The sequence below is a fragment of the Pelobates fuscus genome, chromosome 5 (genome assembly GCF_036172605.1).
Source record: "Pelobates fuscus isolate aPelFus1 chromosome 5, aPelFus1.pri, whole genome shotgun sequence".
In the NCBI taxonomy this organism is placed as follows: domain Eukaryota; kingdom Metazoa; phylum Chordata; class Amphibia; order Anura; family Pelobatidae; genus Pelobates; species Pelobates fuscus.
In genome coordinates, this window is record NC_086321.1 from 159,745,645 (window position 1) to 159,770,949 (window position 25,305).

General features: G+C 42.2%; 1 protein-coding gene across 1 annotated transcript in view; it reads left to right on the top strand.

Moving 5' to 3' along the window:
• The first annotated feature begins 211 nt into the window (after positions 1-211).
• Positions 212-25,305, top strand: part of TTC28 (tetratricopeptide repeat domain 28) — a 521,381-nt gene continuing 496,287 nt past the window's right edge. Inside the window, exon 1 of the mRNA XM_063454614.1 lies at positions 212-336. Coding sequence (XP_063310684.1) covers positions 304-336 — 33 coding nt within the window. The 5' untranslated portion in view covers positions 212-303. The remainder of the gene's footprint in view (positions 337-25,305) is intronic.

Sequence of the window (25,305 nt, forward strand, 5' to 3'; positions counted from 1 at the left end):
CTCCAGCAGGGCTGAGCTCATTGTTTGACTTTGCAGGGAAAACTGAAACCTCTCTTTCCCTCCTCCTCCTCCTCCTTGGAAAAAAGGGGGAGAGTCTTGGCTATGAGAAAAGGATGTTAAAACATGGCGAACTTTTCCTGGGAAACTCTCAGTGAGGAACCGTTACTTTTCCTGCTCTAATAGTGGGAGCAGCTCAGGAGAACACTGGGGGAGCCCCAGGCACAAAGTTCGATTTTTTTTTTAACCAAACAGCAGATTATCATGGACTTTATTGTCTGCTGTGGACCCACTGTGTAAAGAACAATGGAACAACAGGCTGTAAAACGAAAAGAAAGGGTAAGTGTTATATCTACTTTTGTTGACTTTGTTATTTAACGCCTGAAGTGCTGGGGTAATGGAAGTAAGACTAGCTTTACACTCAGCAGTGTTAGAAGTGTGTGCAGCCCAGGCTGGCTCTTGTAAGACTTGTGAAGTCATATTAAATAAGAACGTTTTGTTGCACTACATGTGGGGGTGGGGGGTCCTATACCTTTGTATACAAGCTGAGCCCCCCCCCCCCCCTCACAACTACCTCACCTCAAACTTTCACTTGAAACAATAAAACCTCAATACATAATCATATTTTTCCTAAAGCCTTCTTGGAGTCCTGTGGTCAGTGGTTATTGCCGGAGGTCAGGCCATCAGGCCACATAGGTCTGCTTTGATAACTGCATGCTTTTTAGAGACTGATCCTTCTGGCCTGCATGTTATCAAGCAGAGGGGGGAGGACGCCTCATTGTGAGTTTAGGTGGTGGTCTGGTAAGTTTAAGTGCTGCAGGCAGAAGCATGGAGCTGCTAATACCGAGCACAGTTATGACAGGGAAATAACACAGCAGCCTTAGTTATGTCTGGGATTGTCCTGGGACCTGTTAGTGAACAGCCAAGGTCAGTGGCTGGGGATAGCGCAGAAAGGTGTGATGTGGGAGGGGTTTGAAAGGATGGGTAGTGTGGAAGTTGGGACAATTAGGCAGATGACAGGAAAGAGGATATTTTTACATTGCGAGGAGGTGAGGTGTCACAGAGAGTGCACACTGAGACCCAATTAAAGGGACATTAGTATAGATAGAAAGCTGCAGGTGGGCTGTTTGTGAACACATTTTTGAAGTCCTGCAGGAAATCTGGGTTCTTCTGCCCATTATATTCTTAATTTTCTACAATAGAATTGTTGATGGATGGATGCTGGATATATTAAGATTTACTTTGAAGAAGGAGCAGTTACTTTGTGGGCAATTTTACAGACTTTTCTAAAACAGTAAATACAGCCCAAAAGTTCACCATAAACCAAAGAATAATCCTCATCATCATCATCATATAAATGTATTTAAAGAAACACTTCAAGAACCAAAACCATACAGCGCACTGAAGTGGTTATGGTGCCTTTTGTGCTGTGTTACTCCCCCCACCCGCCTTTATAAACAGTTTGACTTCTTAACTGGGGTCTGCCAGGGGTCAGTTCTTGCTTCCTTTGCTTAGAAGATTCAGTTAGCTGAGCAAAGCCCGGCCGTCCTGCACATCAACTCTTACCACTCTCAGCCAGAAAGCGAAGCCCTGCACAGCTGGTCTTAGATCAGGCAGACAGCTTAGAGCTCTCTGGCTGAGGTAGTGGAAGTGGGAGCAGCACCTTGCAGGCCCCGGTAAGAAGCGAAACCATTCTAAAAAGGCATGATTCTTTTAGAAGGAAGGCAACAGGACATTTTTGGCACCATAAACACTACAGCACACTCTATAGATTATGGTGATTGGGGTATTCCTTCAATAATACAGAGTGTATTTGAAATGTAATACATTTAATTTTCATGTATGATCTTGTGAATTGATGTTATTATAATCAAACTGAGTGCATCTGAACCACATTATACACAAACTAAAGTCAAATAGCTCATGGATTGCTAATAAATTAGAGAGACGCTGGAGGCTGGTGCTGACCATCCCATTTTTATAATGCATTATGCAAATAATGGATTAAAAATCCAAAATAATTAAAAAGAATGGTCTTCCTCTGCAGAATTTCTTACTTGAAACTGCACGGTTCATCAGCAATAAGGCCTTTTGCGTACATTTTTCTGTACAAGTCTATAGGTGTAACTGGGATGTCATAAAACGGGACACGTGGTGTCAGTGACATGGTGGCCATGACATCAAAACCAAGCCTGTGCAAACTATACAATTGTATGGCTACAACATAATACAAAGAGCTGTTTTTTCAGTGAAAGCAACACAAGTGCCACTGTGCCTGCAAATGCAGCTGTATTTGCAACTACCAAATGAACCAGGATACCTTCAAAAGAGGGTCTGATATATATCTTGTAATGTATTTACTTATTAATGGCCATTGGACAGGACACCAGTAACACTCCTAATGTGGGTTTGGATATGGTATTATTAATTCGGGATGTACCAGGCATACCCTGGCACTGTTCTCAGTCATATAGTTGTCACTTTTTGTAATGTGGAATTTGCCCACTTTTTCACCAAAGTACTGTGCATCAGATAGCCACTGTTTATACTGGATTGTAAACATGTATGTTGTAATGTATTTACAGTCAACTGCCAAATAGTGAAGCGATGGGCTTTTTTCTAATTACTTGGCTTTGCTGAGCGTATTCTGCAGGTTCCTAGTGGTCCGTGGTATCCATGGGCTGAGGCAGTCTAGGATGGTCAAAGGATCTCCCTAGCCTGCCATGCAGGACCGATGATACTGTGAGCCAGCCCAAATAGGGTGCTCTGGTAGATCATTTCCCTGACTGGTCTAGCCCCAGAGTGGTAGATCATCTCCCTGACTGGTCTAGCTCCAGAGAGCAGGAGGCCTGCACAACCAGCGGGTGCAGACCACTTGTTATTCTCCATAAGCTCTGGCAGCTGTGAATGTATCAAAATGATGCCACTGATGCTTGAGCTTGCAAAGGCAACACAGATGATCTGCACTTGCCAGAGGTACAAACATGCCTCCTATGCATACAATCTCATGAGTAGTTACCATATATATATAAACAAGATGACAAGCAGACTCTCTACACATACACACAACACCAAAAACAACCTTTATACACACGCAACACCGTAAGCAGACTATGCTCAAATATACAATACCATAAGTATTCTCCAGGTATCTACTACATCACTGACAGACTCAGACACCCTCTCCCATTCCCTTTGCACACCTATTACACTTCTAACAGCCACCTCCACACACACAAAAACTACACCACAAATATCTCATTCTTCAGGCACAATTAGTGTTGTACTCAGGTGCATGCAGGATTGAATATGGTGGTACCTGTGGGGGACTTCATCAGGTAGGTATTACTCGACCTGCACTCCAAGGCCTCACCATTAGGGGTCTTTACAAAATATGCAGAGACCTCAGAGGGTGACAGAAACTCTTTAAATAACCACTTTTTACAATGCCCGTGAAGAAATGCATCTCTTAAAAAAATCACCACTTTAGACCATGAAGTTAGGATGATGTGGAAGGAGAGAGTGGTGTGCATACTGTTAAGTTTGGGCCCACATCTCTAACAGTGCCTTTTTCAGCATATAAAGAACTCAAGCAGTTCTGTACAGGTAGGAAGTCCTAAATAGTTGTTACAAATAAAGTGGTCACTCAGTGTATATATATATATATATATATATATATATATATATATATATATATATATATATATATACATAATATAGAGTCATTTAATGCTATGGATGTAAAAATAATTGGTGAGTGAACTTTTGAAATTTGCAGAAACATAGAAAATATACTTTGGAGTTCTGTTTTGGAGTTGTTGAGTTTGTTATGATTGATCTCTAATAAATTGTTTAATTTTAATTGAAACATGCAATTTTAGTTCTAGTTATAAACAATAATAATAATAGTTGTCCTTGATTAATACAGTCTGAGAACAAAGCAAGCCCTCCTTACCTGATTCAGGAGTGACTGATATCTGATGAGATGTGTACAAACTGTACGTAGAGCCTACATTTAGACCTTTCCCTGCTATTTGGGCATGTGCAGTACTGCACATAAATCTAAATAATTTATCTGAGCAGTTTTTGTTTGTTTAATTATGGTTTTTAGTTAAAGTTTTTGGAATGCAGTGAAAGGTAACAAATCTTAAAATGCAAAACTGAACCACATTTGAAAAAAAATGCTGATTAGCAGTACTTATAAAGGACACAGCAGACACCATACCACTCATTTATATAGTATCTGCCACATTCACCAGTTCTTTACAATTACATCATATAATATGATGTAGTCTCTAAATTAAAGTTCAAGCACCATCACCACTGCAGCCCACAATAGTGGTTACGGTGATAGGAGCTGGTGCTGTACCAGTAGGTCCGACAACATTACCTAGGTAAGCTCAGATGCCCGTGGTAGCAGCCTTTACATGCGGATTCTCCTTGTAAAAGAATCTGGTTAGCTCCACTGAGCTATGCAGGGTCACACTCATTGGCAGACTAGACTAAAAGATTTTTATGGATACAAATTGAATCTAAATTTCATTAAAGTGACTATTTTTAAGTTAGATTATTTTTTTTTTTGCTGCTTTAACGTCCATGGCAGAAGATCAGATCATGATGGTGGCAGCCCATATAAATATGTTTTTAAGGATGTCTTTCAGATAAAACATGAACACACTATGATCACAGTGTGTTCAGCGTAACGGAACACATAATTAACATAGATTTATATTTTATTGAGAATTGTAATTGTAATATATCAAACAAAAATAAATATCTATTTTTTTTTTAACAGAAGGAACAGAAGTGCTGTCCTTCTTGCAAGTTTATTTGTTAGCCAGTTATTGCACTAAAAACATCTGACGTGCGTATTTGTTTGTGTATTGAATGCAAGCTCAACCTAGCAACATAAACAACCTTTAATGGTTATCAAGACTTTACAATGGACATAATAGGAAGACAAATTAAGGATATTAAAGGTGTACATGTTTCATCACATCAAATGCTGTTTACTTATGCCCCTTATTTATTTTTCTTCTGTGACTGTTTCTATATTCCAGACTTTTTCTATGCCATCTCTCATTGAACTTTAGGTGTGTTATCTTAAGTTCATAACTACATGTGTGTGTATATATGTTGTTTACTTTACACTGCAATACAAAATTAAATATATTCAAATAAACTCCTTTTATTCCTATGTTGGTTGTCGTATTTGTGAGTAACAGATTTTTCGGCCAGATTTGTGATCAGTCCTACTGCCTTACTCTAAGAAGCATGTAACAGTAAGTGTATGGCTTTTAAAGTATACGGCTGCATGATAGCTAGATGGAGGTAAGGAAGACCCAGGGCACATTTATCGCCATAATTACAACTTACATCGCTAAGTACTTGCACAACTACTGCGACTTAACAGAATACTTTCAACCTGGCTCTAAGCGCACTAATTTAGGCCATATGTACCTGCCACTTTGCACTGAGGAATAGTTAAAATTCCTCTCCATCTTCCTATTTCCCTAAATAATGTGCCCTTTGTCTTTTGTACTTTTGTATGTAGAGGACAGCCATTCAAAGGAAGGTACATTAATGTAACTTGTTCATCGATTAAATTAGATAGATTGTCTTGATTGTATTGTAAATTGAAATTGAATACATTAGGATGATCTCATTCTCTCTTCAATGTGACGGACGGCTTGGAATTCATGGGATTCTAAATACAAGTGACATATTTTGTCAAAAGAACAATGCGATTGTTTCGTTATTCTTGGTAACTAAAGATTATATGTAATCTAATCTGTCTGTGGATTATTTTGTCATTTATTTATATATGTAAAGAGGGAATCAGATGTAGTAAAATGCTTATCTGTTATAGTGTAGCTCCTAAACTACATAAAATACCTCCGCTGCAGCTTGTACAAAATAGTGTACAAAGCACTTATGAACAATACATTTGTCTTACATTTGCTTCATAGGAGCTACCTTCTCTAAAGCAAAACTTTTTTTTTTAATACAAGTCTTTCATCAAGTTTTATTTAAAAAAAATAATAATAATAGAAAACTCCTTCCAACCTTTAGTATATGACATAATCCTTTAGCCATATACATACACCTTGGTCAGATGGTGTTTGAAAACCAAGAGTTAGTCTCTTCCTCCCTACTCAGAAACAGAGAAGACCATAGAGACTGTTAGCTTTCAACAATTGTATGACTCAAGGTCCGTGTATATGCTTGAATGATCCTATCAAATGCTAGAGGTAGGGATATGTTTTTCAATTTTTTTTTTATGTATGCTTGATTTTAAAAACCAAATACAAAAAATGATACCGCATCCCACATAATGCAAAAATTACAAATTTATTGAAAATATGCAGTTTTTTAGCAGAGCATTGCCATATGTCTGGATATTTCTGGAATACCTGTATCTGGAGAGTGAAGATATAGAGACCCTAAAGTGACAAGTGCCTACCAGGACAAAGTGCTAAATATGTGCATAAAGTGCCAATATAAAAAGTCTATCTAACTTTATCAACGTTCTGATGTATATATATACAACCACATCAATCCCAAAACAATGGGTAAATATGTACACAGATTTTGTTCTAGTCAATGCTAAATCCTGCAGGGTAATAATCTCTTTGCCTGTAGTAAATACTATATTTGGATTTATTTGGATATTTTATGTTTTGGTCTATGGAGGTGGCCAAGTGCTTACACGCTTTGTATTTTTCATTATAAAAACATCTATTTAATTTCCAAACTTGGTGAAAACATTAATATAGTAAAATATAGTTTTAATGTGACATTTTTCATTTAAGTCCTCTTTATTCAGAAACCGCAAATAACTGACACAGATCATGCAGGTAACTAAGAGTGCACATTCTGAAGTCATACCGAAGCAACAATTTTCCTAAATATACAATCTGACCTGATTTCAGGTGCAAATTGTGATTTCAAAACTACCGGTAGTTGATTCTGACCAAAGAGGGCAATTACGTAATCAGAAAAGTAAATTTTCTATGTTTTTAAATTGCTACCTAGTCGGAGTCGATCTTTTTGAAGATTAGTAACATGTAATTCCTGAGTGATCTGCCTTGTCTATTTCTTCTTAATGTACCTGAATAAGTCCAATGCTTGATGTGTAGTGTGTATTATGTCCAGCTATTAGTCCCTAGATTGTTTCCTTTCGTACGTTTCTTGGCATGTCTCAGTTGTTTCATCTGTCCATTAGTCTTGTTTTACTTTTATTTACTCACATTGATTGGCACGTGAGTGGCTAACCTTTATTTTCAAGTCTCTGTTTGTAGTATAGATTTTTATTTTGTCTAGAGGGAGAGCTTGACATTTTTTTCTTTAACCCTATATCACAATACATTTCAGTGCTTGAGTGGGTGGGGGGAGAGTTGCATTAAATGATCACTCAGACTATATATACAGTGTATGTATATGTGTGTATGTCTCTATGTGTATATATATATATATATATATATATATCATAGACCTGTGCACAAATCATCTGCATTGAACAAACCAAATGCATGTTAATCAATTGACAAATAGTAACTAAATCACAATTATTTTTGCCCAGTTCAGGTGTTTTTTTAAAAAAACTATTCCTTTCTGTGAGCTTTGAAATTGCTGTAGGTCAAGCATGTCAAACTCAAAGGCTAGCCAAATAAACAAGGTTTAAGTTTATGTGGGCCACAAAAAAACAAAAACTAAAATGTTCATTGAAACGTAGGTTTATTTTGAAAAGTACAGTATAAAAAAAAAAAACAGCGACCCCCTCTACTAAACCCCCTGTCCCATGTCTACTAAACCGCAGCCCCCCCTCGTCTACTAAATCCCAGTCCCCCCTTGTCTACTAAATCCCAGCCTGCCTTTGTCTACTAAATCCCAGTTTCCCCCCGTCTACTAAATCTTAGTCCCCCTCGTCTACTAAATATCAGTCCCTACGTCTACTAAACCCCTGCCCCTGTTTAAAAAACATTAACCAACAAGCAGTGTCTGGAGTTTGGCCTCTGGTATACCCCCAATGGCCCCATCTGCACCTTTAAAAAAGCGGATCCTCCCACTACTTGAAACCCTCACACACACTCACTGACATTCACACAGAATAACTCCGACACACACATACACTCACAGACACACTTATTCACTGACAGGCACTCACTGACATTCACACAGAATCAATCCGACACACACATACACTCACAGACACACACATTCACTGAAAGGCACACACTGACAGACACACAGTCTCCCTCACAGACTCACTCACTCACAGAAACACACACTCACTCAGACACACAGGCTCCCTCACAGACACACACTGATATACATACACTCAGTCACACAAACAGACACACACAAAAACAGACAGACACACACACGCAAAGCCATGCACACAGACAGCCATACAGACAGCCATGGACACAGACTCACAGACAGCCATTCAGCCATACAGACAGCCATGGACACAGGCAGCCATACACACACAGACAGCCATACACTCACAGATAGCCACATAGACAGCCATGGACACAGACAGCCATACAAACAGCCATGCACACAGACAGCCATTCAGCCATACTGACAGCTATGGACACAGACAGCCATACAAACAGCCATGCACACAGACAGCCATACAAACAGATATCCATTCAACCAGACATACACACAGACACACACACACAGACAGCCATACACACACACACACACACACACACACACACAGACAGCCATACACACACGCCATGCAGACAGCCATGGACACAGACAGCCATGCACACAGACTGCCATACACACACAGCCATGGGCACAGACAGCCATACAAACAGCCATGCACACAGACAACTATACACACACACCCATGCACACACACGCAAACACACATTCCCTCCCCCCCCCCCCCAACACTCATTTAAAAAAAAAATTTTTAATCCACTCAGCCTCCCTACCTTAGGGAGAGGTGGTTGGATTTCTTACCTGGCGTCTAGTGGGACTGCAGGGCAGGCGGGTGTGCAGGCTGGGGGCGGACAGGTGGTGAGGGTGCGCTGAGTGTAAGCTTTCCCTGCTCAGCTCCCACGCGCGCCTCAGTGATGCCGGGAGCCGGAGTGACCTCATATTCCAGCTCCCGGCATCACTGAGGGGAGCTGAGTAGGGCTGCGAGTTTGACATGCATGCTGTAGGTAAAAGACTGAGAGCACTGGAACATGTGTATTGTATTTAATATATGTCGTGGTACTGGAATCAAACAATTAAAATGGAATCTATTGGCATATTTACCATATACATGGTAAATCCTTACGTACACCAGTATTAAACTTTTTGGCCTAAAATGCAAAAAATAAAATGAAGTGTGTGGTGCTAAACTCTATTTATCACAACGAGAACACCATCCCAATGATGATTCATGTTAATAGTATAATCAAGTGGGATGCTTTTAATATGCAGGGACTGGGCAGCTGGTCAGAACTGAAAGTAAGATAGATGGAGGCAAATACAGAGCAATTCTAAAATTAAGCCTAATAGTTAATTCTGCATACGATTTGAGATTGGGATGGAGCTTTACCTCATACGAGGATATTGACCCTAAACACTGTTGTTGCAAACTAATAATTTAGATTTCTTAGAATGACTCGGAGCTTAGACCTAAATCTGAACAACTTTCTCAGGAGGATATGTTTTAGGATTCAGATGTGCAAAACTGGTAAAGACTTACCCCAAAAGACCCATAATTGCAGTCATACATGGTTCTATCAAGTTTGCCAGTGCATACCAGTAAATCGGTCAAAGTAGGACAAAACTTTTCTACATTTCCTTCTCTCTCTGCTCCTTGACATGGTTTCATCTGAATTGAAGTAGTAAGAGTAATTTAGTACTCTTATTACTGTGCAGGACCATCTACACAAATGAAGGAGAGTAGCCTGGAGTCCCATTTATTTCAGAGGTATACATAGCATTTTAACAAATGTGAAGAGATACTAATGCCTTTCAAGTACACATGCCATTGGTTTAAGTAGGAGAACAAGGTTTTGAAGTGAAAATCAAACAGACTAGTCAGTTCATATAATGGTGAACATGAGCATATGAGATATGGTTTATATTTTATGTTTGGGGTTTTCTATAAACACACCATTTGTTTGATACTTGTTAAAGTGTGGCCACCTTTATTTCAATTTTCACTCATCCATTTTAGGTATGTAGGTATTAAACACTCATACGTTATCTTCATCCTTTGAGCTAATGTCAGGATACTCCCAGGAAGCCCCAAGAGTTGCTTGGACATCTTTTCCCCATGACGCTATCCATGCAAACACATGTAAGGCATTATTCTAGTGATGCTTTGTGCAAGCATCATAGTATACCAGGGCATTACATTGACTGTCAGACTAAGCAGAGACAGAGTCTTGAACATAATGTAAATTGTAATATATTTGTTGGGGTTTTTTTGTGCCCATGTTGTATATTCCATATTAATGTGAAATCTGAGGGGCTTTCTGTGTACTTCAAATTTCACAAGATAATTGGTTCTGCCTTAGCCCACTGTTGCTGCTACATTGAGATTCATTTGTTGTGCCTGCCATTGCTTCATTGTCTGCCAGAGAGATATTACATACTTGACAACTTTGTCAAGTATGAAACCAGGGCCGAAGTAGAGTGTGTGGGTACATGCCAGTTATGCAATTCACATCACCAACAACATGCATACCTAGTCATAATGGAGGAATATCCACATGGTGTTCATGCGCACCACGATAACAGCAAGGACGCCAAGCAGGACATTCAATGCAAAGGCATCTAGAGTATATGGGACCAACGGTGGAGTTGTCAGTTTCCAACCCTTTACCCCTAGAATTATTTATTTTTATTATCCCTAATTATTTTTATTAATTTTATTATTTCAAAATGTTCATATAGATAAAGCAGAGTATGTACATAGTTAGAGAGCAAAATACTTTAATAATACAGTGGCAGAATATTGCAATACTGTTACATGCCAAGGTATTCCAGGTGGGATTATTCTATAGGCTACTAGATCTTAACTGGGTAATAGTAAATCATTGGCAGAACTGGCTGCCTGAGTGTGGAGGCAGGCAGTTGGCTCACAGAAGGCTGAGGCAGGCAGGTGGCTGACTGAGGGTGGGAGGCGGGCTGTCGGCTCATGGAGAGCTGAGGGAGGGAGGTGGGCGGCTCATGGAGAGCTGACGGAGGGAGGTGGGCAGATGGCTGACAAAGTGCGATGGCATGGGAACTGTCCTCTCCCTGCTCTACTCCCTTGCGCGCTCTCCAGTGATCCTGGCAGCCGGGTTTTCATGTCATTCCGACCCAGCATCACTAAACAGCACTTTAGGTAACAGAGCAGGAAGATTATCAGAGCAGCCCCACTGGGTGCCAGGCAAAGCTAATATACTCTAGCTCTCCCAAATGTAAGGAGGCAGGGTTGATTAAAATAAAAATGTAACAGTAATAATTTGTGAGTGCGAGTGTTGCAGTATCAGTGTTTGTGTGTCAAATCTGTGAGTGTGTGTGTCTCAGTGAGTGTTTGCATGTCAGTGAGTGTGTATGTGTCTGTTGGTGAGTGTGTCTCAGTGAGTGTGTCTGTGTCAGGGTACCTTATGTGCAGAGGCGGCTCTCTAATTAGGCGGTTTAGGCGGCCGCCTAAGGCCTCGCGCTGGCGGGGGCCTCGCGGCCGCCTAAACCGCCTGTTGGCAGAGTGTGTCAGGTCCTCGGTCAGTGACCGAGGACCTGACACCAGGAGGGGGCCCGTCGGCTTGCCCGGTATGCCGCCGGGTGCGAGGCCCCTCCTGGCTGCCCGGCCACCATCGCAGACACTGGTCTGCAGCTCCGCAGTGTGCAGAGCTGCAGACCATGTGACTCGCGAGAATTGGCCAATCAGAGCGTTGCCGCAGGTTACCACGGCAACGCTCTGAAATCTCGCGAGACTACCGGTCTGCAGCTCTGCAGACCGAGAGCAGTGGCCACCGGACCACCAGGGAGCCCACTGGACCACCAGGGAAATCAAGGTAGGCTCTCCCTCCCCATCACCCCCCAACACACTCAGCCTCACCCCCCCAGTCACCATCACCACACTCAGCCTTACCCCCAGCCTCACCATCCCCCCACCACCACCCTCAGCTTCACCACCCCACCACCATCACCCCCACCACCCTCAGCCTCACCACCCCTAGCCCCCACCACCCTCACCATCACCCCCCACCACCACCCCCACCACCCTCAGCATCACCCCCCTCAGTCTCACCCCCAGCCCCCCTCAGCCTCACCCCCCACCACCTCCTCAGCCTCACCACCCCTAGCCCCCACCACCCTCACCACCCTCACCATCACCCCCACCACCCCTAGCCCCCACCACCCTCACCACTACCCCCACCACCCTCAGCCTCACCCCCAGTCCCCCTCGCGCTCACCCCCACCACCCTCAGCCTCACCACCCCTAGCCCCCACCACCCTCACCGTCACCCCCCACCACCCCTAGCCCCCACCACCCTCACCACCACCCTCAGCATCACCCCCCTCAGTCTCACCCCCAGCCCCCCTCAGCCTCACCCCCAGCCCCCTCAGCCTCGCCCCCCACCCCCCTCAGCATCATCCCCCTCAGCCTCACCCCCACCACCCTCAGCCTCACCCCCCACCACCCTCAGCCTCACCATCACCCCACCACCCTCACCCCCTCACCATCACCCCCCTCACCCCCCTCACCATCACCCCACCACCCTCAGCACCACCCTCAGCATCACCCCCCCACCACCCTCAGCATCACCCCCACCACCCTCAGCATCACCCCCCACCACCCTCACCATCACCCCCACCACCCTCACCATCACCCCCACCACCCTCAGCCTCACCACCCACCACCCTCAGCATCACCCCCCCACCACCCTCAGCATCACACCCCTCACCACCCTCAGCATCACACCCCTCACCACCCTCAGCATCACACCCCTCACCACCCTCAGCCTCACCACCCACCACCCTCAGCATCACCCCCCACCACCCTCAGCATCACACCCCTCACTACCCTCAGCATCACACCCCTCACCACCCTCAGCCTCACCACCCCCACCACCCTCAGCATCACCACCCCCACCACCCTCAGCATCACCCCCCACCACCCTCAGCATCACCCCCCTCAGCATCACCCCACCACCACCCTCAGCCTCACCCCCTCTCACTCACACATTATCCCCCCTCTCACTCTCACATTATCTCCCCTCTCACTCTCACATTATCCCCCCTCTCACTCTCACATTACCCCCCTCTCACTCTCACATTACCATTACCCTCCCTCTCACCATCAACCCCCCACTCCCTCTCACCATCAACCCCCCGCTCCCTCTCACCATCAACCCCCCGCTCCCTCTCACCATCACCCCCCCTCTCCCTCTCACCATCACCCCCCCTCTCCCTCTCACCATCACCCCCCCTCTCCCTCTCACCATCACCCCCCCTCTTCCTCTCACCATCACTCCCCCTCTTCCTCTCACCATCACTCCCCCTCTCCCTCTCACCATCACCCCCCCTCCCTCTCACCATCACCCCCCCTCCCTCTCACCATCACCCCCCCTCTCACCATCACCCCCCCTCTCACCATCACCCCCCTCTCACCATCACCCCCCCTCTCACCATCACCCCCGTCTCCCTCTCGCCATCACCCCCCTCTCCCTCTCGCCATCACCCCCCTCTCCCTCTCACCATCACCCCCCCTCCCTCTCACCATCACCCCCCCTCTCCCTCTCCCTCTCACCATCACCCCCCTCTCCCTCTCACCATCACCCCCCTCCCTCTCACCATCACCCCCTCTCACCATCACCCCCCTCCCTCTCACCATCACCCCCCTCCCTCTCACATCACCCCCCTCTCCCTCTCACCATCACCCCCCCTCTCCCTCTCCCTCTCACCATCAACCCCCCTCTCACCATCAACCCCCCTCTCACCATCAACCCCACACCATCACCCGCCTCTCCCCCCCCCTATACACACAACACACTTCAAGCAGCTACCCCATACACATAGGGTCTCAGACAAAAATGCAAACATGTTCAGAGACATACATTCACACACACAAGGATACTCTTTGTCAGACACACTCTCAGGCACATACACAGGTAGACAGTGCATCAATGTGTATATGTGACACTTTTTTTGTTAGTGGGGCCTCATGTTTGCGTTTCGCCTAAGGCCTCATAAAGTCTAGAGCCGCCTCTGCTTATGTGTTGGCACAGGCTATGCCACACTCTAAAGACATCCCGCAGGAGGTTGGGAACCTGTCCAGAAGTCCTTCTCATGTTTCTAGCAGTTCTCGTGCTGGCTGCGATTGCCCTGCCTCTTTTTATGACGCAGTGTGTGAACGCTAACATCATGACGCTGATGACGTCACAGCCCACCAAGACGCTCGAATTCGACCGTTTTTGGGGTATGGCGACAAATTAAAGGAACTCAGTATATAAGGGGAGTTCAGGACATCTCTCATTGCCCTGTTGTGGTTCTTACAGACCAAATAGCATATTAAAGTTTTGTATATTTCTCCTGGTTCTGACTTTGGCTCAATTGACTACTCTACCTTCTGTACCCCTTTGACTCGGCTTTTGTACCCTCGCTGTTCTTAATTTCTTGCTCCTTTGACCTCTGCTTGTTCCTGATTGTGACATTAGTCTGGCCATTCTAAGGTCTAGTACACGTTACTATTATGCTACACTCTTCATGTAGGATCCCTCTATATTCCTGACAGTCTGTTGGTGTGTGTGTGGGTCTGCCAGTGAGTATGTATGTTTAGGTGACCTGCCCCCCTCCAATCAGATGGGAAAGGTGTTTTTCGTCAACTTTTTTCTCACGTCGTACTGGTGACATCGCGGTTGGCCCCACCTCTGTGGACCCCTGGCAAAACTGATCCACTCCAGCTCTCTGAAAGGCAGTTTGTAGTATCAGTTTGTGTCTGTGTCAAATCAGTGAGTGTCTGTCAGAGAGTTCAAGTTGAGACTGCCCCACCACTCAGTTGAGGAAGACTATTTGAGTCCTATTGACTATACACTTGTGGGGCTAGCTTGGCTTCCTGATAATTACCAGATTTCAATGCACAGGATAATATTTCCATTGTTTGTCATGAGTTGAGCCATACACACATACACATTGAGCCATACACACATACACATCCAGGTATAGCACCCTGTCAAAGTTTGGTGTAGCCTGATACTCTACTGTAAGCTCGTCAGAGCAGGGTCCTCATCAACTTATTGTCCCTGTAACATTTTGTAATTGTCTCATTTTTTGTAACATATGCCCCTTTTTATAATATTTTAAAGCATTGTGAGTAAGTTGGCCAACATATAATATGCAATATCTGGGTGCACTAATATTTCGGTTACCAAATTACCACATTTTAACAGTACCTGAAAACGTCTACACTGGGAAAAACAATATCATTGATGTTTGAGCAGCAATAAATCAATGTGGAAAGGTAATGTGGAGTGGACAGCTGTAAATAAGTTTGAAACATAACACAGACAACTCTAATTTAATGTGAAGCTTAAAAGGCAAACATAGGTTACTGAGACTTGGCCTTCCACCCTGAGATAAATGTAAAAACTGCAATAATCAGGGTCAATCCAGGAGGGTACATGAGGATGGCGGCATTGATTAGCAACTAATCTGTATTTCTTTAATCTTCTTTAAGTGTTTAACTTTGATTTTATATTAAATTTTTATTCATATTGAGTCTATCCATTTTTTTAAAATCTAATCAACAGCAGTAGAATTACATTACAGAGGGTACTCTCCAAAGTCATTCTTAAGGGCCACTAATAACACAAAATTCTGTATCTGGCACGGGCCTGGCAAGGCATTTGCCTTGGGCAACACTTTCAGGGGGGCGACAAAAAAAGACACCCCCAAACAAATGCCCCAAATGCCTTGCCATCTTCTTGTCCTGGGGGGCATGGAGCTGGCCGGCTGGCCACCTCAGGCCCCCCCTCCAAGGCTGGCATGCACTGATGTAAGCCTTGGAGAGCCTGCTCAGCTCCCTCGCGCTCACCACAGTAATGCCGGAGCCGGAATATGACATCACTCCAGCCCCAGCATCAATGTGTTAGTGTGTGTGTGTGTGTGTGTCTGTTAGTGAGTGTGCTAGTGTGTCTGTTAGTGAATGTGCTAGTGTGTCTGTTAGTGAATGTGCTAGTGTGTCTGTTAGTGAATGTGTGTGTCTGATAGTGAGTGTGTCTGTTAGTAAGTGTGTTAGTGTGTGTTAGTGTCTGTGAAAGAGTATGTGTGTCTGTCAGTGAGAGTGTATGTGTGCCTGTCAGTGAGTGTGTATATGTGTTTGTCAGTGAGCGTGCATATGTGTTTGTCAGTGAGTGTGTATGCATCTGTCAGTGTCTGTGTATCTGTCACTGAGAGCGTTTGTCAGTGTGTGTATGCGTGTCTGTCAGTGTATCTATGTGTGTCTGTCAGTGAATGTGCATGTCTGTCAGCTAGTGTATGTGTGTCTGTCAGTGAATGTGTATCTGTCAGTGAATGTGTATGTCTGTCAGTAAGTGTGTATGTGTGTTTGTCAGTATATATCTGTCAGTGAGTATATGTGTGTCTGTGTGTGTGTCTGACACGGAGTGTGTGTCTTTCAGTGAATGCCTGTTTGTCATTGTGCATATGTGTCTGTCGGTGAATGTGAGTGTGTGTGTAACTGTGAGTGAGTGTAACTTTAAATGAGTAAGTATGTCTGTGAATGTGTAAGTGAAAGTGTGTGTTGGTTAAAAAGTATGTGTGGCAATGACTGTGTGTCTGTCAGTCAGTGTATGTCAGTGCATGCATCAGTGAGGGTGTGTGTCTGTTAGGAAGAGGAATTTGGAAGGGGGTAAGTGGGTGCCAAGTTTTGTGATGCCTAGAGCAGCACAAAACCAGAATACACCACTGATAACACACATAATTAATGTGAGTCGTCCGATATTCATTTTTACCTTTTCATATAACATGTAATTTACCCCGCTCACTTGCATAAGGAAGATACAAAAAAGTTGACTTGCTCAGTGACACTGGATCACTGTTGAAAACCTGTTAAAGTTTCAGCAAATCTGTTAGATGGACCTCATGAAACCCAATACCTTAATGACAGTTTAGGAGTACAATTTGGCTTTTACAGTAATGATAAAACTATTTTAAATTTTCTCAGAGACCTTTGCTGATTAGCAGTAGGCTCATACATTTTTTTTCTAACCAATTGAATTTGAACCAATTTTTTTTTTAACCAATTGAATATTGTGCACTAAATCACATGATTTAGTGCACAATAAATGAGAAACTTGTGTGACAGCACTTGTAGTTGTTTTTGTGTACGCTAGCAAGGCAGACTTTTCTTAGCAAGCTATTGAATTAGGTGCATAGTGTGGAGCTTTTCACGCTTCTTATTCAGCCTGAGGCCTTTGTAATTGTTTCCCAATCGAATTTTCTCCAGCTTTGAGAACATTTAGAAAGCACATTTTATATTGGATTGTAACAGTATATGATTTCCAAGCAATATAGCATAGTTCAATAATAATATTAAAAAAAAGGAATAGAAAAATCTGTTATCATGGAGATTGTCTTGGTGTTTCACTCTCTGTAAACATTACTATAGAAGCACACTTTGCGTTTGAACTTGTATTTGTTTGTACAATGTATCACATCACAACATGTCCGTGAATGTGCCATTTACTGTTGTTGCTTGTTGATATATGTCTATGTATATGAAAAGCTTGTTCCTTTTCTGTTGTACATTACTTCCATTATGTAATTTTGATATAATTATCATTAATAAAGGATTAATGTGAATAATAAAGCACAAACATATTCTGTAGCACACACCCATCCACAGGTGCACAGGGATTTAGAAGTTTTATAAATATAAGTGTATTTAGACAGTTTTTGTAAAAACAAAGTGTACTGAAACACAGATGTTAAAATTTTGTATAAATGACATGCTTATGTCTTACATCATATCCCTTGTGTGTTATTTATTGTATGGACACGTTGTTATTAACAGTCCATTCTTTAATTTTGTAAACAAGCTGTTCTATAAAAGGACCGTGTAACTTTTATCAGACAATTTACGGTTGTTTTGTCTTCAATTATTTTATGGTCTTAGATTGATCAGCTTGGCATAAAAAAATGGGTGCAACAGCCACAGGGAGTGCCAACCACTTTATTACCCGCACTGACCCTTGGTTTATCCATTTTTATATGTTGACATTAGATAAACTCACAGCTTTATGTCTGACATTATTGAAGTCATAATAAATATTGAAGATGTTTAAATAATAAAAGATTTGGTAGGTATGTAGAATTGACTTTTCTGACTCAAAGAGTTTAAAATGTAATAGGATTTTAAAGAATTCAGATTTACCACCCAAAAAGGACGTAGTTGACATGTAGCGGTAATCCTGTGGATATTAATAAAGGTAAAATTGTATTTGTCAGCTTACTTTGTGTTCATAGTCATAGTATATGGTGCCAGATTTTGGCCTTATTAAAAAAAACAGGCTAGAAATATGGTTGAAGAATACTATCATTAAAACTCTTTTCTCATACCACAAATGCTGAACTTTTGTGGTTGAGCAAAAAAAAAAAAAAAAAAAAGATTGCTACGTAATAATTATCACATCTTTACTTTATGGAACAATTCTTCAAAACCACTGGATAAGAGGATTTACATTAATAAACAAAAATCAATGCCAATATTTATGAATTCTCAGCCGTTAAGCATAGTGTTAAATATTGGCAACCTTGTATCCGTGTGTAACCCCCCTTGTAAATATATGTGGTCGCTGTACATATGTTTTTGAAAATGGGTTTTTATTCTATTAGTGAGAGTTTTTTTCTAAGAGTGTCGTTTTCTCAGTGTTGGATTTTTCACTTATTTGGTGTTATATTCATGCTGTATTTGTCTCACTATTTAAAGGGACACTGCAGTCACCAGAACAACTACAGCTTATTGTATTTGTTCTGGTGAGTATAATCATTCCCAGCAGGCTTTTTGCTGTAAACACTGTCTTTCCAGAGAAAATGCAGTGTTTACATTACAACCTAGTGATACCTCCAGTGACCACTCCTCAGACGGCTACTAGAAGTGCTTCCTGGAGCAGTGCTGTGCACTGTGCAGCACTGACAGTCAGTTTCTCCACCTTCTGCATGAAGGCACATAACTTTCCTCATAGAGATACATTGATTCAATGCATCTCTATGAGGAGGTGCTGATTGGCCATGGCTGTGTTTGACTTGTGCTGGCTCTGCCCCTGATCTGCCTCCTTGACAGTCTCAGCCAGAGAATCACTTCTGATGATGTCAGCCAAGCAGGCGGTTCAGGGGCAGAGCCAGCAGCAACAGACTGGAATAAAGGTATGATTTTTAATATATTTAAGGGGGGAGGAACATGGGGGCTAGATGGTGGTTTTAACATTATAGGGTCAGGAATACATGTTTGTGTTCCTGACCCTATAGTGTTTCTTTAATTACTTTTGCTTAATGAAAAAAGTCTTCTTGATCTGCCCCATAGCCGATCACTGTCCTCTGTGTCTCTGTATAGTATTTAAAAGTCATGGTAAGGAGGGCAGCGATTGGCTGTGTGGTGGAGTTATGCCAAGAGTGTAACGGAGCTCCCTGTACCCCGGCTGGGTACCTCCGCCAAGGGCTGCTTCCTAGCTGGAACAGGAGACAAACTCAGCACTCCTGCCCCTAGTCGCCGTGACTTGACAGGGGTCCTGGAAGTACTCCGTCCTGGAGCCGAATGAGGACTCTCTCTATTAACTCCCAGGCACTGGACGACATTCAGTCCTGGGAGCTATAGTTCTTACAAGGACTTTCCCCGTTGAATCCTCCACACTGGAACAAGCTGGAGTAGTTATTAGCCCATTCCCCTCCCAGTACAAAACTGTACAAAACTCAATTATCTCCAGGCACAAAAAACACTCAATTTAAACGCACCCCAAAAGTTTTTTAACTACATAAAACCCCCACAAAAGTTCTATCTCCCGATAGCCCCAATCAGGGTGACCAACATATCCAAAAATCACCCAGATCGTTTCAGGGGTTCGGGATTTCCATGGAAGTCATAATTTGACTGACCGCACACAAGGCTCCTGCCTAAAATATTTCCAGGGAAAAAGTGGTAGCGGTCGGTCAAGTTCGGTAGTTTAAAAGAGAACAAACTACTGAACAGAATCCTTTGCCATACCGTGGAGCTTGTTCCATTCATCCAGATGAACGATCCCACCAAACAGTGTTCTTCTAAGTTATATAAAACCGAATGCAGGCAATCAAGGAAGTCCAGCAGTGTTCTGGAGTTTCAATGTCCATTTTCAGTTTCATGAATTTAACGACTGAACACCACTGCCTGCGTTCGTTCGAACAAGATGGTCGCCACCACATTTTCGTGCATACGAAAGGTGGCGACCGAGACAAACCATTAGAACTCTGCGATTAGGTACTTCGTGCAACAGTTCGGTTCTTGAACAGCATAGGGGAATCACACGAACTAAGCCAGTTAAATAGTCTTTTACAGGTTTCCATACAGGGCCCATAATCTCGGCAAGCTGACAAGCAGGCTCCCCCAGGAGCTTATGGCAAACTCACGTGGGAAGGGGAGTTTGTCACAAAGAGCTCAGCTCACACTGATCTTTTACTGGCTGAGCTCAGATTATACATTGTACACTACCTTTCTGGAAGACATTTTATATAAATAGGTGCCATGACTAGGGAGGGGTTATGGTGCAAAAACTAAAGAGATTTGAATATGGAGAAAAATACTGCTTGGATATGTGGCAAAAATCCTTGAAATTAAAAGCGGGCGACCAGAGACCCATCAGGCGGCAACAGGAGCAAGGCGACAGCCACATCGAACAGGCAAGTAACCGTGCGGACACACATCAGCCCACCCGCCCACCAACCTGATATTGAGGGTCCATCACCAAGCAGCCTGAACTACCCGATCCACCACCCGCCAGTGCAAGTCTGTACACTGCCCACACAAGGCATAGGATGATCGGAAACATAGGAGAGAGACTTATCCTAGTATGACAGCGCTACCTGCTACCCACAAACGGATCGGACACTCACTCTATCAAGCAGCTCACTCCTAGGAAACTTACTCTCGATGGCAGCACTGTCATACCCCACTGAATGCCAAAGCCCAGTTCTACCCCTCACCACACAACCTTCAGGGCCCCCTGGGGCATACCACACCAATTGCCCTAGCTTATTGATTAAACCAGCCCACATACGCTAAGCGGTGAAACTAACGATTTTGCCTAACACATAATTATAAAATTGTGCAGGTATTATAGATGACCCAACTGTTATATATATATATGTATGAAATACGCTGGAGGATTGCCGTTGGGGTACCTCATGAGCGGATGTTAAACTGATATACACTGCAAAAAAAAAAATACATGAGCTTTAACCTAAACATTTTGCACAGTGCATCAATTAAATGTTATGGCTTACCTGATGCAGGACTTGTCAGTAACATGTTTGCAAATAGTATATAAACAAAAAAGGAGGAATCCTGCACTCCTATCAGAATTCTGGTGTAACCAGAGCTGGGGTTGGCTACCCCTGCCGTAATAGTTGAATAAAGTTGTGGTCCAGGCACCCAAGGATCAGTTTAAACAGCAGCTTTATTTGGAAAAGTGCAATGTTTTGATCACCAGGAGATGTTCCTGAAGATCTCTTTCTTTTTGAGAAAGATCTCCTGGAGATCGAAACGTTGCACTTTTCCAAATAAATCTGCTGTTTAAACTGATCCTTGGGTGCCTGAACCACAACTTTTTTCAACTATGTTTGTGAATAGTGTGAGTTTGAACTCTAATTTCACCAGTAATGTGCTATTGCCTGGCCTGAAAGATGTAGAAGTATGAAGATACAGATGTCACTTATCCAGGAACATTTGTCCTTGGAAAGGATACTAAAATCTTTAGATCACCTGCTGTATGCTTCCTGTTACATATGTTGAGCCAATTGTAAGGCAGATGTGTGACAGCTGTTCACTGGGTGTTTATTCCAAAGAAACTAAAAGTAATGTTTTCATACTAAAATACTGTTCTATATGGTATTTACTGTAATTTGTTTTTTTTTCTATAATGAATAAAAGGTGATCCAAAGAAACAAATCCCAGGCAGATTTTATATTGACATATACAAAGCAACATTTCGGCTACACAGAGCCTTTCTCAAACTTTCTCTTCTGCTGGAAGTTTTTTAAACTTCCTTTCATTTTGGTAATCCTTCAAGATGGCTGGGGTAAGCATTTAGTTACAAGTACCCAGGGGGTCATATACTTCAACTCTTTCATTGCTCTTCCAGCATAGACTTGCATTGCATCCGGATAACCATGGTGTCTAAACCTGTTGTTTCTAAATGGAATCAGCCACTTAATATATATTCTGAGATTAACATAGCAGTTACATGAATTTGGCACATTAAAGTGCTACGTTATTAACACCAACAATGTGTTTGCTCTGTCTATCTACACACAAAAGTCATATAAGAAGATTTTTATATGGCTAGAACTTAAGAAATGGTGCTTTCCTGTATTTCATGGCTGTGATTGTTTTTGTTTTGTTTTCAGGGAAATTCTGTTCAAATTTTGCACAAAAAAAGACAAAGGTAAAAAACAAAAGGACGGAAACCACCCAAAGACTCCTTCAGCCATAACTACTTGTGGTTTTGGCACTTATAACATCCCAATAAGGTTGACTCTAATAAAACTGCAAGCACAAGTTGTCATGCAGGCCGAAAGCAATCTTATGTGTGTGCGCGTGTAAATTTGTATGTGTTTGTATGTGTAATACAAATATAAATATAGAGGCTAGAGCAGACTATATTCACATTACAATAACTTGTGTGGTAATCATAATAAAAATGAAAATGAATTCTTCAGGCATTTGGTGTAATGCAAAAACCATAACTGTTACGCACATTATATATTTTGTGTCCCGTTTAGCTCGAACAATCTTGTTTATACAATCTTTGTACATATACCCTATTGACCTCATTGGTCCCAACGTTTATGAGATCGAGAGTGCCAAGGGAATAGGGGAAATGTCCTGCAATGAAATGATTTCTCTATTACCCTTTTCCATCTGCACTCTGGCTGTAACACTGCAAGCAACAATTCTTATTTCCCCGGAGTATCAGGAACCTGGCACTCCAAATCTCTGAAAAAGAGATTTACAGTGTGGAAATAGAGTTTCAACTGCACATCAGTAAGGAGACAATTCCATATATATTTTAACTCAGTTTGCAAGTTGTTCTGTTTAATGATCGCCGCATTTAAAAATAATATAATGATAGTACTTTTACAAAATTAAAAATGTCGAAATTAGAAATGCAGACAGCTGGAACCGGCTGCCTAAATGAAATGATATTGAAGGCTTTTCAAGTAACAGACAATGAATAAAAGACGCATTTCACACTGCTCTCAGTGATACACAGAGAAGTATAGAGAGCCTCACAATGTAGACTTAAACAAGGCAAGGATCCTCATTCCCAGACTGTAGGCCCCTCCGTAGCACTCAAATGCACTCATTGCAAATACTTCACCAGTAATGGTAACAAAAGGAAGGGGCACATATTAACAGGGCTCAAAAATGTGAGTGACAATTTAACTTCATGCATTTCTCATAGATGAATGCTGAGCCCTGCGATGGAAACACATGTCAACCTTATGGATATTTTATATTACATGTTTTGTTAGACCTCAAAACTTTTTAAAATTAAAGCTTTGGTCCACAGCAGCTGAAGGAGCAGAGATGAACTGTTCCCGGTCTTTCTAGCTGGTGCAGGATACAACACACGTTCTTCCATCCATCTGGTAATGACATGAATGCCCAAATATGACACCAGTAAGACCAAGATTACTACTTAAAATCACATAGATGTCCATGGAGCGATCATAGGCAAGGTATCAAAAACTGAACATTAAATGAAGTGTTAAATATCACTTAACTTGGTATATAAATCATGGTAGATGGGGATTTTTTGTGACAGCTTCCCTAGTAGACCTTCCTAAGGGAAACTGCAAACAGTCAGTAGATCGTGTTCAAGGAATGCTGTCTAGGTACGGGTCAATGCTGGCTTAGGGTTAAGGCTGTTTTAGGGTTAGGAATTGTGTGTGGTTAAGGTAAGGTTAGGGTAGAGTTAGTGTAAGCACAGGGGTAGGGTTTGTACAGGTTTATGGGTTGGTTAAGGGTTAACATTAAAGTTAAATTAGATCCTAGACATTTGAGTCATTTAACAAACATGACTAATGTGAATCTATTTTTAGTTCTTTTTTTATTGCATTTGCTGTGTAAAAAATATTACACATAAAAATGTGAAAGAAAGTTGTTGTTTTTTTGGTTTTATATTTTGTCCCATTTAACATTTTATTTATACGTAATGTAAGATGTATATATATGATATTAAAGGGACACTATTGGCACCTAGACCACTTCGACTGTACTCCCACCTTCAAAACTTCTCCATCTCCAGGGCTGCACCTGACAATATAGTTGTGATACATTTTACTGTTTTGTATTCAGCTAAGTCTTCTGAGTATAACATTAACCCCCTTGTATAGGTTTTATGATTGTTTTTTAAAGTTACAGGGTCAAATATAATGCTTGCATTTCCATTTTTTCACATTAATATATGCCAGATTGGTTATGTAGCCTTTGAGACTGTATGGCAGCCCAGAAATGAGAATTACCCTCACGATGGCATACCATTTGCAAAATAAAGTAGACAACCCAAGGTATTGCAAATAAAGGAATATCCAGTCTTTTTTAGTAGCCACTTAGTCACAAACACTGGCCAAAATTAGCATTCAATTTAGTTTTTGCATCTTTCCCATACAAACAAATATGACCACTACATTTGGCCAGTGTTTGTGGGTACTGTTTTACTTGTAAGACATTGCTGGATACAAATATGTGTACTTTATTGCAGTAACAACTAACAGTATTATGACATTCACAGTTAAAATGCCAAAATAACAAAATGTCTTATTATTTATATTTTATTCATATTAAATTATGTTTCATATATAAATATTGGATGTGACATGAAAGCCAAATTCCAGGTTTTGTTTACGTTTTGATCACAACTTGTACAATTGAAGTGGTCTGGGTGCTGTGGATTTAGTGCTGCAATGTTAAACATTGCAGTTCCAGAGAACTGCAATGTTTACATTGCAGCACTAAGTCTGCCCTCTGTGGCTGTCTGCCAGAAAGCCACTAGAGGGCTTCCAGAATCCAATTGGACTTTGGGTCCATTATCTGACGCTGAACGC